The 12,361-nt window shown below is 44.6% G+C and overlaps 1 protein-coding gene across 8 annotated transcripts in view; it reads right to left on the bottom strand.

Moving 5' to 3' along the window:
- Positions 1-12,361, bottom strand: part of SCN8A (sodium voltage-gated channel alpha subunit 8) — a 67,406-nt gene that overhangs the window by 22,773 nt on the left and 32,272 nt on the right. For 5 of the 8 annotated variants that reach the window (XM_084500062.1, XM_084500060.1, XM_084500063.1 and 2 more), the window contains 9 exons: positions 11,770-11,861; positions 6,875-7,096; positions 6,328-6,391; positions 5,755-5,896; positions 4,874-5,080; positions 4,457-4,744; positions 3,706-4,065; positions 2,216-2,351; positions 53-291 (listed from right to left, as the gene is read on the bottom strand). In XM_084500062.1, the coding sequence (XP_084356188.1) occupies positions 53-291; positions 2,216-2,351; positions 3,706-4,065; positions 4,457-4,744; positions 4,874-5,080; positions 5,755-5,896; positions 6,328-6,391; positions 6,875-7,096; positions 11,770-11,861 (1,750 nt within the window). Of the gene's footprint in view, positions 1-52; positions 292-2,215; positions 2,352-3,705; positions 4,066-4,456; positions 4,745-4,873; positions 5,081-5,754; positions 5,897-6,327; positions 6,392-6,874; positions 7,097-11,769; positions 11,862-11,998; positions 12,091-12,361 lie in introns of all 8 variants that reach the window. The other 3 variants (XM_084500067.1, XM_084500066.1, XM_084500064.1) reach the window with 2 other exon arrangements.

The raw sequence follows: 12,361 nt of genomic DNA, 5'->3' as shown, positions 1-12,361 counted from the left end.
TGTATCCCAGTAGGAGCAGATCTGTAAGGAATATTTACTGACACCATCTTACCAGATTTCCTACGGAGAGCACATGTTCAAACTCGGGGGTCATGGGATGGTGCTCCATTGCCATGAACAGAGTGTTCAGCACAATACAGATGGTGATGGCCAGGTCAACAAAAGGATCCATGACAATTAAGTTCACTATCTCCTTCAGCTTGATCCAGTACGGGTGGCATTCCCAGATCAAGAACGTGTTGGCAAATCTGTACCAGCAAGGGGGACACTTCCTCTGGGACTCTTCCAGCTCTACAGTTACAAAAGAAAACAGCAATGGAGCTCAGTCTTCTTCTCTAACACTGCTGGATTTGACTTTGAGCATGGCTGAAAAACTCTCCAATCTTGCCTATGCTGAACCTCTCTCACGCCTCCCTCCTTGTACAATGATTCACCATTCTTGCAGCAAAGTTACATTTTGCCTTATCTTCACACAACGCTCAAAATGAAGAACTCCAGGACATGCAGCAATGGCTAAATACAAACAGTTCCTAAGCAAAGAAGCTTATAACCATGGCAGATCACCAGGACAGACCCAAGAGAGTCAGGGCATGCCTTTGTATCCAGCTCCACTTTGGTACCTACGTTAAGAGCCGCATGCACAGCTGCACGAGGTTACCAGGAAGTACAGTTTTAAATCTGTGCAACAGCACTGTGCGGATCTGATGACGTAATCCAAGCTAGTTTAAATGAAGGGATATATTTAACTCAGGACTGATCAAGGTAAAATGGCTTAAAGCAAAGTTAAAGATTCCAAACTGTCTTCGGTGCTAGTTTTTAAATAACAAAGCTAAATGAATTCTGTGTTGAATGCAGACATGATCTAAAAGAGGAAATGCATGACATAATGCTGCAAAGGATTCTGAACAGGAACAACCTGATTAAGACAAACCACATCCATTTACAGAAATCAAACGTAACGCTATGTCCATTTTTTAAACCGGCTTATTTCAAGTGCCTAGAAAAAAAAAAAAAAAAGAGGAGCTTTCCCCCACTTGCAATGGTTTTATTCAGGCTATACAGATGTTTGTACTGAAGATGGGTAGGGAAAGGACCCCTGCTCTCTTTCTCATTGGTTCTCTGGTTGCTTAGTATTTAGTTGCCTTGGAATTGCTAAAGTTAAAAAAGAGGACCGTAGCACTGTAGCCTGTAGGCGTTTGCGCAGGAGGGAAGCAGCAGAAGAACCTTGCTCTGTTTCTAAGTATATTTAGTTTTCATACAATTTTATTGCAGGAGACAGCAGGAATTTGAGATCATCAACCTCATATGGCTGCTGTTCACAGATTCTTACTGGTTCCTGCATAACATATTTGGAAATCTCATCTCTGTGTGATGTCCACTTCTGAATTTCCATCATGCACAAGTCCCTTTCTCCTTTGACAGCTGTCACGTTTGAGACCCTAGAGTACCTCAAATCTTTCTTCCCATGGCCTGTTACAAGGAAGGTCTCTCCAGCCCTTGTGAGATGGCAGAAAACAGAACACCAGTATCAGACATTTTCTTAATCCTTTAATCTCCACGCCGCATATTCATTATTGTAAAATTACAACTCTTTGCTGCCTTTACCTCTGTATCTATATAATTCAGATGCAAAACCAAGTAAAACAGCCTCATTAATGTTGCTGCATTAATTATGACTTGAAAGAAGCAGGTTTTGGTAAAAACAATGCAAATTAGAAGCAGGAATTGCTATGTTCTGCATGTCTGAAGGGCGTGTGTGTTCCCTGTCAGGTACCCAAGGCTCAAAGCAGATCTCTGCTGTGCAGCACCTGCCCTAACGGACCGAGCCCTGCCCTGAGCCTGTACTCCCTACCCTATGCCCCCACCCTGCTCCCAGGAATGCCAGCCTTATAAACCAGCTCTTGCTCTAATCCCCCCAGCAACTAAGCAGCCATCTCACGAGGTTCAGCTTTACCATTCAGCATCGTCTTGGGCAAATCGAGCAGCCAGAGGTGTCCATACCTGCCCCGTCTGCTGGGGAGCACCTCTGGCCATCCAGAGGGACAGCTCCAGGACAAGAAAACAAGGGCACATGCGGGCCCCCACAGCAGACTGAGAAACTATATTGTAACTGCCTGGTGGATGGGTCCTCTGTCTTCCTAAAACACACCACGAGAGGGCAATCAATACATGTATACTGCAAAAGCCCAAAGGCACACCTTCAAACCATACCTACCCTCAACAAGGGTATTTGTCAAGCCGGTCATTACACTGTTGGTTCGATCCTTTCTTCCATAGGAGACATTCACCTGATCCATCGAGACCAAGAGAGACCCACCAGGTTTCTTTTTAATTTCTATTTCAGTGGTACCCTGCAAAAGTCATACATTGATTAATACAAACCCTTAGTCTTCCCAGTATTTTACACGCTGTCAGCCTAGAAATATGCCAAGTATCCCCAAGAGGGAAAAAAAATCTTTGCTCCCTCTAGCCTTTCCATTTTTGTACGTTACATAAATGGTTAAAAGAAAACTGAAGCCCTTGGTTCTGCTCGTACCATTGCTTTGCAACCTGAGACAAATTAAGTATTATACTTTAAAGAATGTTTCTAATGAGTGTTGCTGCAGTACAAGGTAGTTCATGCTCTGTACTACTACTCAACTAAGAGAAGACAGGCAATGACTCCTAACAAGCCCATATTGCACCCTGCTTTATAGAAGGCCCCCAAATTAATACCGTTTAGCATCTGAGCATTTGATTGCATTGACAAGAGGACGTCATACTTCTGCCAAGGAATCTGCCAGCCCCTGAAGCCCTCCCACCATGACAGTTAATTGCCTGTTGCACGCTTAAGTCCCTCCACAGATAGTTAGCAAAAAGAACTGCCAAGTAATACTTTCGCTTCCATGCATGCATCATGCAGATTACTATTCCTACGATGTTCATGCTGTGTTAAAAAGAGAATTAAATACTGAAACAAAACATTGTATTAACATGCTAATTGGGGAAGAAAAAAGAAGGGAGCAACTAATGCTTAACATAACTAGTTAGGGTCAATTAGGTTGCAAGAATTGAAACAATTTTTAAAAATAGCTTGGAATGTATAGGCATGGTAAGCAGGCTTTTCTCAGAAACAATTCTTTCAGGAATGTCTTGACATGGTTGCAATCTTATCCAGATTCTCAGAAGCCCCCCCAGTACACTATTTTTAAGCTTTGTTTCTCTCCTGAACTGCTGATCTATTAAAAAGGTTACTCAATACCACCTCAGTCTGCTGATCTAAAAAAGGTCACAATTAAGGAAAATTCACAACTTAATAGCAATGAAACTGGTAGAATTTAACACTTCTCTAAACATAGTTCAGAGTGCAAGACTCTGGTCTGATAAAGATCCTGCCCTGACATACGCCAAGGATCTCTGTTATTATCAGTCCTTCAATTTGGGACTCAATTCCAAGCCCTTTTTTTTTTTCCCAGGAAGACGGGGAAAGGAGGTGGGTCATTAAGTCCAAGAAGGGAAGAAAGAAGAAGTCAAAGCACAGGGATTTAAATCCACTGCAGACTTCGTCGTCTGCGGTCAGACAAACCAACTCTCATTCCATCGGGGTGGCTGGCTCACTTGGAGGGCGGCATACGGGAAAGCAGAAGAGGACAGACCGCCATGCCTACGCTAGCTACTCATTGACCTCCTTACGCTGTCATCAGGAGCTGCCTTATCTATTTTCACCTCAGGCAGAAGGCGTCCCCCAGGCATGCTGGAAGGTGGGCCGCCAATGAGGGACACCACGCCGTTACAATCCACCGTGCTGTTCCTCTTCACGTTTCGGCGGAGGTTGGGGAAAATCCGCGAGGACCGGCTGCCTTGGCTGTAGCCACTGTAGCCGCTGTAGCTGCTCCTTCGGTCACGGCCACGGATGGGGATGAAGAGGGAGTCTCTCCTGCCTTCGCTCTCCTCCACCGTGCTGTGCTCGTCATCGGCAAACTCATTCTCCGAACCTGGGTCACGAAATCGCCCTTTGTAGCTGAAGATGCTGCTCTTGCTATTGTGCCGGGAGAGAAAAGGGGAGCCCGGGATGCTGAGGAGAGACTAGGAGGAAGAAAAGAAAGAATGACAAGGGGGTGAATAGTGTGGAAACAAAGTACTTCAGTGCCCTCAAGTGCTGCTAAAGCAGTTTTGCTCCCTCTTCAAATCCAGACAAACCATTGCCACTTGGATGTCAGCTGTACTTAGAAGTCGTTCGCTCTTGGCTGGCTGAGCTACGCTGGTAAGGAAGTTTAATCTGGTAAAACACACTCATCCCAGGAACAACTTATGCCAGGGTAAGTGCAAGGGCTGTAAACTCAGGCATTAAGCGTCTTCCTGATCCAGTGCAAGTTTAAATGCGTGAGCAGATTCCTCGGAAATGTTAATCAGGATCTAAACAGAATATTATCCTGACTAAATAAATGTAAACATTAAGGAAGGAAATGAAAACTACCTGGTTCATGATGGAAAACTTCCTTCCTATCCTGTTATCAGGTAGCCTGAATGCTTTCCTTCTCATGCCATCCTCCGATTCAGACTTGAACACCTTTTCAGCATCACCCTTCTCCTCTCCTTCCGACAGCTCTTTGTCCTTCCGTTTTTTCCTCCGGTTTCGACGCTCCTTGGCACTCTTGGAACTGACTTTGGAAATCTCCGAGGAGCTCCGAGACATCCTCCCCCCACCATCATCTTCCACAGCATCCTCGGAGACTGTCCCTGCTGAAGTGACCATAGCAGCAGCCTGAAGGTGAAGGCAAGAGAATAGGAAAATAAATCAGAACTTAATTTGAATAATACTCCATTTCTGTTTTAAGAAAGAGCATGCCTTAATACATGGAAGCACAAGAAAAAAACACAATCAAACACTCACCTGTGCTTCTTCCTGCTGCTTTTTCAATTGTTCTAACATGGCCTTAAATTCTGCCTCTTTCTGCTCTGCCTCCTCCAACGTGGCCTGGTTCTGCTCTTCATAAGCCATAGCCACCACAGCCAAAATTAGGTTTACCAGATAGAATGATCCCACAAAGATCACCAAGACGAAGAAGATCATGTAGGTTTTTCCTGCTGCTCGTAAGGTCTAGAAGTAGAAAAGAATGGTGGAGGGAACACAAAAGGAAAGGGGAAAGTAATTTCTAGAGTGACACCTGATATGCAAGCTGATCTAATGTTTCTTGACCCGAATGCTTCTAAGAAAATAGAGCAGTGCTGGGTATTTAGGATCTCAGCACTTCGACTGCAAAGCACTGAGACACTGCACATTCATTAGCCCTAAACACAAAAGGTGACATCCCTCTTCTTCCCTTAAGGGAACATCCAACGGATGCAAACTGAAAAGGATGCAGAAGTACAGTGTGAAACTCAATGCCTAGCCTTCCCCAAAACAAAACAAACTGTTAAAAAAGCCATTTCAGCAAGGGGCCCAAACCACCCTCAGGTTACAAGGAAACGCTCTGCCCTCCAAAGCGCCTGAACACCTCCTGTGAGCAGAGCTGAGCTTCTGCAGCGCGCAGTCAGCTTCTTCCCGAATTAATTCACAGCTCAGCTGCGTGCATGCTGCAGACCTACAATCCCTTCTGGACTTAGAAGTGCGACACCCGCTTACAGGTAACATCCCTTTCCTTCTCGATCCCCAAGGTCTAATTCTGCAGCTGTACTTCTCTTTCAGATGCTAGGAAGTAAATACAGCTCATCACAATCTCTGCGTCCCCAAATTTCCACGTTGTGTAACACCGAAGCAACGCAATTACTTACTAATTGATACAAGTTTTCCCAAAAGTCCTGAGTCATAAGGCGAAACAAAGCCAGAAAAGCCCAGCTGAAAGTGTCAAAGCTTGTGTAACCATAGTTCGGGTTCCGTCCTGCTTTCATGCACGTGTAGCCCTCTGGACATTGACTGTAAAGAAGATGGAAGTGATTTCAGGGCATCAATACAGTAAAAGGGGTAGGGCAAATTCATCACAGGCACGTTAACTGGGCTAACCAATTACAGACAATAGCACAAGGACAGTTTCCACTTCTGAACCTACAGCCCCTACTTCTCCATCGATTTTTATGATTAGATTCAGAAGGAAATCATGCCACCAGAAATCATCATTAGACGGATCAGTCTCCTGGGGTGACAAGAAAAATGCCAGCTCACATTGTATCAGAGCAGCAGACAGCAACAATGGATTAATAATTAGATTAAGAAACGTGAAGCCTTTTACATTTGAAATAACACCAGAACCAACAAAGGAAGCAACAGGAATTATTCCAAAGGTTTTGTCATCATTAGCAGACATCAGTGGTAATTAGTCATCACTTTTAACAAAGCTCAACACTCACCCTGCATCTGAGCTGTTACCACAGAGCAAAGGATCAGGGGCACCAGGAATTATGTAAAAATTTGCTGAAGAAGATGAAAAAGAAAAGATTACATGCACACACGCATGGAGTTAGAGGATTTAGCATACTATCGCACTACAGAAACCTTAACTAAACTCTTCTAGATCCCATACTGGTAAATTTACCAGGAAACATGACATTCAGACCAGGGATTCACGTGGGCAAAGCGACTTCCTTTTTACCATATTAAAAACCCATTTTCAATTGGAATCAAAGCAGGAAAAAAAAAAAAAAGAAAAAAAAAAAGAAAAAAAAGGAGCATTTTGGACAAAATCTTTATTTAGCTGAAAGAGCACAGCCCATGCTTTTTAGAAAGATGAACCCAACTAGTAACACCTGAACAAGGTCAGGTTTCTAGAAATGGAAATATATCCCAGCAAGGGGTTTTTACTGTGAAAAGCCAGGCACACCACGCATCAGAAATCCCAATCAGCAGCATTAAATCAAGTAAGAAGGTTTTAGGGAGCAGCACTGCAGAAATACCTACACATATTGTTGGTGTATTCCTCCCAGTCAAAGCCCCTAGAGCCGTTATCCAGGAACGTCTCATTCACATTAATTGGCCATATCACACACTTGTTCCTCAAATTGCCCATAAACAGCTGCAACCCGATCAGAGCAAAGACACTGAGACAAAATACTGTCAAGATCATTACATCTGACAGCTTCTTCACAGACTGAATTAGGGCACCCACAATGGTCTTCAAGCCTGCGGAGAAGAAAACAAGACTAGAAATCACTCCTGCAGAACAAAAAAGGCATTGAAAATTCAAATACGTACAGTACCTTACACCTATGTGAGGGTAAAGGATGTTGCTTTTATAGGGCTGGGTTCCTGGAACCCCTGGAGGTTTTCCCACAGCACCACGAGCGCAATGGGTGACCCCATCCCAACGCCAGCCATGGGTTCACCACTCACGTCAAAAAACCAAAGCCCCAAGCTCATCCCTGAGAACATCCCAGTTTTGCACGAGAGGATGCGAAGGGAGGCATTGCAACGGAGGCTGGGTTTGTCCAAAAAATGTGAATTAAGGTGCGCTGCTACAAACCCTCCACAGCCACACCTTCAGCCTGCCTTATTGGCACAAACTGACGACTTACAGAGATCAGATGCCTTTCAAACTGCCTACATTCGAATTTTCTCCTGCCTAACTAAGCCGCCTCAGCATTTCTCTGCTTGCAGGAGTTGAACCTGTCACTGGGAGCAGGGTTTTGTCGCAGCCAGGTGGGCAGGGTTTCATTCAGTGCTGGCTCCTGGAGTTCCCCCAAAGCTCTCGGGGTCGTTCATTGGCAAGGCTCAATACCAAAAGCAAGCACAGGATAAGATGACCCAATCCTGCTGGTTTTCCAAACCATCCGGTCTGGGGAACCATCCCTGAGCCTGGACACATTACTGAGCAGCGTAACCCTTTTGGGATTTAAACAAGGAAGATTTGGGGATGCAGGAACACTACAGCCCTTTGCTTGGCAGCTCCGATGTCGAGAAGGATCAGCAAAGGATGCTGGAGGAAGGAGTTAAAGGACTAACCTTTTCCAGGATTTTTATACAAAGCTTGGAACAATCCCCTCCTTCCCTTCCCTTGGCAATTCCCAGATAATCATCCACCTCACTGTACACCTACCTGCCTCTCTGCACAAATTCATTTCGGGCTTCAGCAAATACAGTAAAAAGGTTTCCACCGCCTTCACTTAAGGCAAAGAGCAAAGCCATATTTTCAGCAAGATAAATTCAGTAAAATGAGGTCAAAATACAATTCTGACGACAGCTCCTTTAGAGAAAACCCAAATTCTAATTTCTACGAGACAGGCCAATTACCTCCCTGATAGAGTTAAGTTTACCAAAACCTAAAGATTCTCTCTGATGCCTGAATTCAACTCAGCAGCACATACTCATGAAACCAATCCCTGAATTTATTTTGAGCTCTGCTATTAGTTCTTGCATTAAAAATAATAAAAAAATAAAAAATAAAAAAAGGAACACCTCCCATCAAAGTCTGCTGGAAATCCAGAACAGGGAGATCTGGCAGGAGACACCGCCACAGATCAGGCGCTATTTTTTCTTTTTTCTTTTTATTATTTTTAATTAGTTCCTCCCATCCTTGTCTTCACAGTAAGAAAAGGCATTTCAATGAGCTGTCGTGTCTTCTGCTTTATACTTCTCTTACTCGAATCTACTCCAAATTTTACTGATTTTTATATTCCCAAAGCGTCCATCCTCTGCATGGCCTGGTACCTTTGCTCTGCCCTCACCTACCAGTGCTTTCAGGTCTGTATCGCTGCTATTAGCCAAGATTGCACTGCTGGGGACGTTTCCTTTCTGGAGTATTTAAAGATCCAAAGAACACAAGTGGTTTTAGGTTCAAGCAAGTATTCCAGTCTTGAAACGCTGCTCTGGATCACATCAAACTGCCCAAACAGCCTGCTGAACAACTGACTGCTTCAAGGACCCAGTACGGAATTTTAAAAATGTAATAAAATTAAAAAAATGGAAAAACCCCACAGAGCCAGGAACACAGGGCTTAATCAGATCCACTTCTCTGTCCAAGGCCACCCAAGCACGCTGCAATAAACCTCGGACAAGAAACCCTTCCACACCACCAGGGTTTGATCCGTATCAGAACAGAAAGATTCAAAAATACATAAGTAAAAAGGAATTATTAGGGAGGAATACTTATTAAAAACACCTCGTTTCCTTCAGAACATTTAGATCACTGCCCAAGCCCGGCTCAAACACGAAGCAGGCTTTTTGCTGTTAGGCCTGGCAGACAAATACCCATCACAGCGCTCGTTCGCATGCTCATCTCCATCGCTCCGATACGCCCCGCTCTGCACATGCAGCCATTCACACCGACATTTGTGCCTCTGGTTGGTGTACTGCTCCCCCACAGGCACAAAAAGGGATCGTGGCTTGGAACAGAGAGGATAAATCGGCAGCAGGAGAGCTCCCTGGCCGCTCCCACGACAAAACAGCCTCAAAACTGCCAGCTGAAGCAATCGCCTTCACCTACGGCAAAACCCAGGGACACGATTCCACGTGGGATGCGGCACAGGCTGACACCGATGGCACCAGAATTCAATTGCCAACAAGGTGAGTGCCAATAAAAGCTGTCTTTGGGCCCCCATGGGTTAATACGAACTGTCAAGCCGTAAGGTGAAAGCGATATTTTTGGTATTTCGGTGCCGGGGTGCCACACAGACCCTCCAGCTGCACACATTTGATCTGGAGTCCCATGATGTTCTAGTAGTATTTCCTACTTTTATCTTGTCTAAGAAACACACTGAGGACGATTCCAATTATTGGCAGAAGACACAGTTAGCGCTTGTCATAACAATCAGATTATTTTCTCATTAGCTCAGCACAGCGTTAACATTCCCATTCCTTCGCACACACTGAAGCAGAAGGGGAGCCCCTTTAGATTTTCTAAGAATATTCAAAAAATCACTTCTCCTCTTGGACTAGATAAGCCTAATTTCATATTAAACAATCCAAAAGGTTAATTGCACAAACGCTTTACATTCCTCGTATCGTTAGGCATAAAAGCAAGCAGGGAACGTGGTTGTACTCTACCTACGTGCTGCAGAACCACAACTGGGGCAACCCCATCCCAGCACCCAGCTCATACACACAACCAAAGTTCTGCTGCTTGCAGTTTTAGCCACGGATTAATTCAGCACATCCAACACTCAGACAGGATCTGAGATCAGACCTGAGCTGGGTGCAGCAAATCGTCCTCTTAGTGAAAAGCGTGGCTGCACTGAGCTAAGAAGAAGGGCCCAGGTCCCCCCAGCCCTTGTTGTCTTTTGAAATAAAAGGAAAATTCCATTAGTTTCGAGTAGGATGGAGGGAATGATACAAAACTGTTCTGCTCCTTTCCATAGGAAGACAAGGCATGCCGCTGCACATTTAGTAACCAGCTCATTAAAGTTGCATCATCTTCACTCTCCTCTGATTATGAAAGCAAAACACATACAAAACTTATTTTAACATCGATGCTTTTCTTCGAGCAAGACAGTCAATACCTGCAGCAGGCTGATAGAATCGCAGCCACGCTTCAGACCCATCTAGTGCACTGCTAACAGCAATTACCAAAATACCTTTAGCTCTTTGTGTGTGCACTGCCAGACATTAAGGAAGGTAAGAACATTATTCTAGCATTCTCTCATTCGGTGCAAGAGAAGCAGGTGCCACTTAAGAGCATCATGCACAACAGCCATGGACATCTGATGGGTTTAGCAGTCTGGAATGGGGACACAAGTGATGGGCCCCTACAATTCTGCAGGTCATTTTCTGGCAAAGATATATGAAAATGCATCCTGAGAAAGCAAAGAACCATTATCAGTTAATGCATTAGGAAACAGAATGTATAGAAACAGAAGGGCAAAACTTATCAAGTGATTGTTTAGGGTGCCTACTGTGAGACAGTTCAAGCACCTAGGAAAGCTGGGATATTACAGGTGCTTCAGTGCCTGCAAGAACTGAGTCCTAAGCTTGACTTTAAAATGAGGGACACTTCCCAGAAACCATCTGCACAAGAACCTACAAAGCCCTGAGCACCTCCTGTACGAGAACTGAGGACTCTCTCACTTCGACTCACTCTCAGTCCATGATGCCTCCGTGGTCTCTTACAGCAAAGGGTCTGTGCTCACCCTCTGACACTCGGGCTGGGTTGGAGCCCAGAAGAAGCCGTGTAAGTGCCAGTCCTGCCAAGTCCATGTCAAATGGGCAAGTCTGTGAATTAGGACTTCTGGCTCAGACAGCGGTTTGGGCCACGTATGGTCGCATGAAGAGCTGGCAGCCAGTTCTGTTACAACATACATGTACATAAAAGCTGGTAACACCAACACTCGGGTTAGCTTCTTGTCTCAAAACAGCACAGCAACCCTTGCTGCAGTCAGGGCTACAAGCTTATTGCTGTTCTGTGTAAAACAACCTGCCCCAGGTCCCACCTGACTGCCACTACCTGGAGTAGCCTCACGCAGGAGGGTTTAATCTTGCTCGGGTTTCGCTTGCTTGCTTCACAAACTTATTCCTAAACCAACCCTAGAAAGGCTGTTGTTAATGGGATGACTTGCTCAGTGAGGAACTGTTCAGCTTGAGGACGAAGGGAGCGCCCAATTCTTTACTCATTTTGAACTTTTGGTCTGGCTTTCATTTCAGAGATTGGACAGCCACGTATGCACACAGGGATAAAGACGTACGGAACAGCTGACTGCTCGTCCAATAATGAAGCCTTAATTTCAAACCATTCCGTTTATACAGACTGCAAAGCCCATCAAAAATTTCCCAGTGCCATTTCTGAGAAATAAGCAATGCAGGACGAGGGGGGAGATATCGAAGAGAGATAAATGCAAGACCAGCCTTTAATGCTTAATGGTTCTCACCTGGAATAACAGAGATAGTTTTCAAAGCTCGGAGAACTCTGAAAGTTCTCAATGCTGAGACATTCCCAAGGTCCACAAACTCTGTGACATATCTGCAATGAGGGAGGTCACACACAAAAAACACAATGACAATACACACACCAAAAAAAAACAACAACTACAGACAAAGCAATACATCACTCACAGGGGCCTGTACCCAACAGCTAACACCAACCGGAGGCCGCCTTACCTGGAATTACAGAAATAGTTTTCAAAGCTCTCAGAACCCTGAAAGTGCGCAGAGCTGAAACATTGCCTAGGTTTACAAACTCTGTTATATACCTGCAGAATTAAACCAGAGTTAATGGCACCATTGGGGTCACCTTCCTTTTCATACAGCTGTCTGTTTGTAGGAAACAGTTTGTAATTTACAAACGCTTTAGAATCCGCATTTAAAAGAGAGAGAGAGAGAAGATTTCAAAGCCCAAACACAGTTTAAGTCTCTCCGCACTTGTCCAGGTACATGGTTAGACACTTGCATTTTTGCCTATGCAGGGCATGAACATTTAAGGCTAACTACAGAAGAAGGTAAATGTAAAACTGTCCAACATGC

Source organism: Aythya ferina (assembly GCF_964211825.1).
Source record: "Aythya ferina genome assembly, chromosome: 28".
Classification (NCBI taxonomy): Eukaryota; Metazoa; Chordata; class Aves; order Anseriformes; family Anatidae; genus Aythya; species Aythya ferina.
The sequence above is the reverse complement of the archived record's forward strand: the minus strand, read 5'-3'. Positions and strand labels throughout refer to the sequence as shown.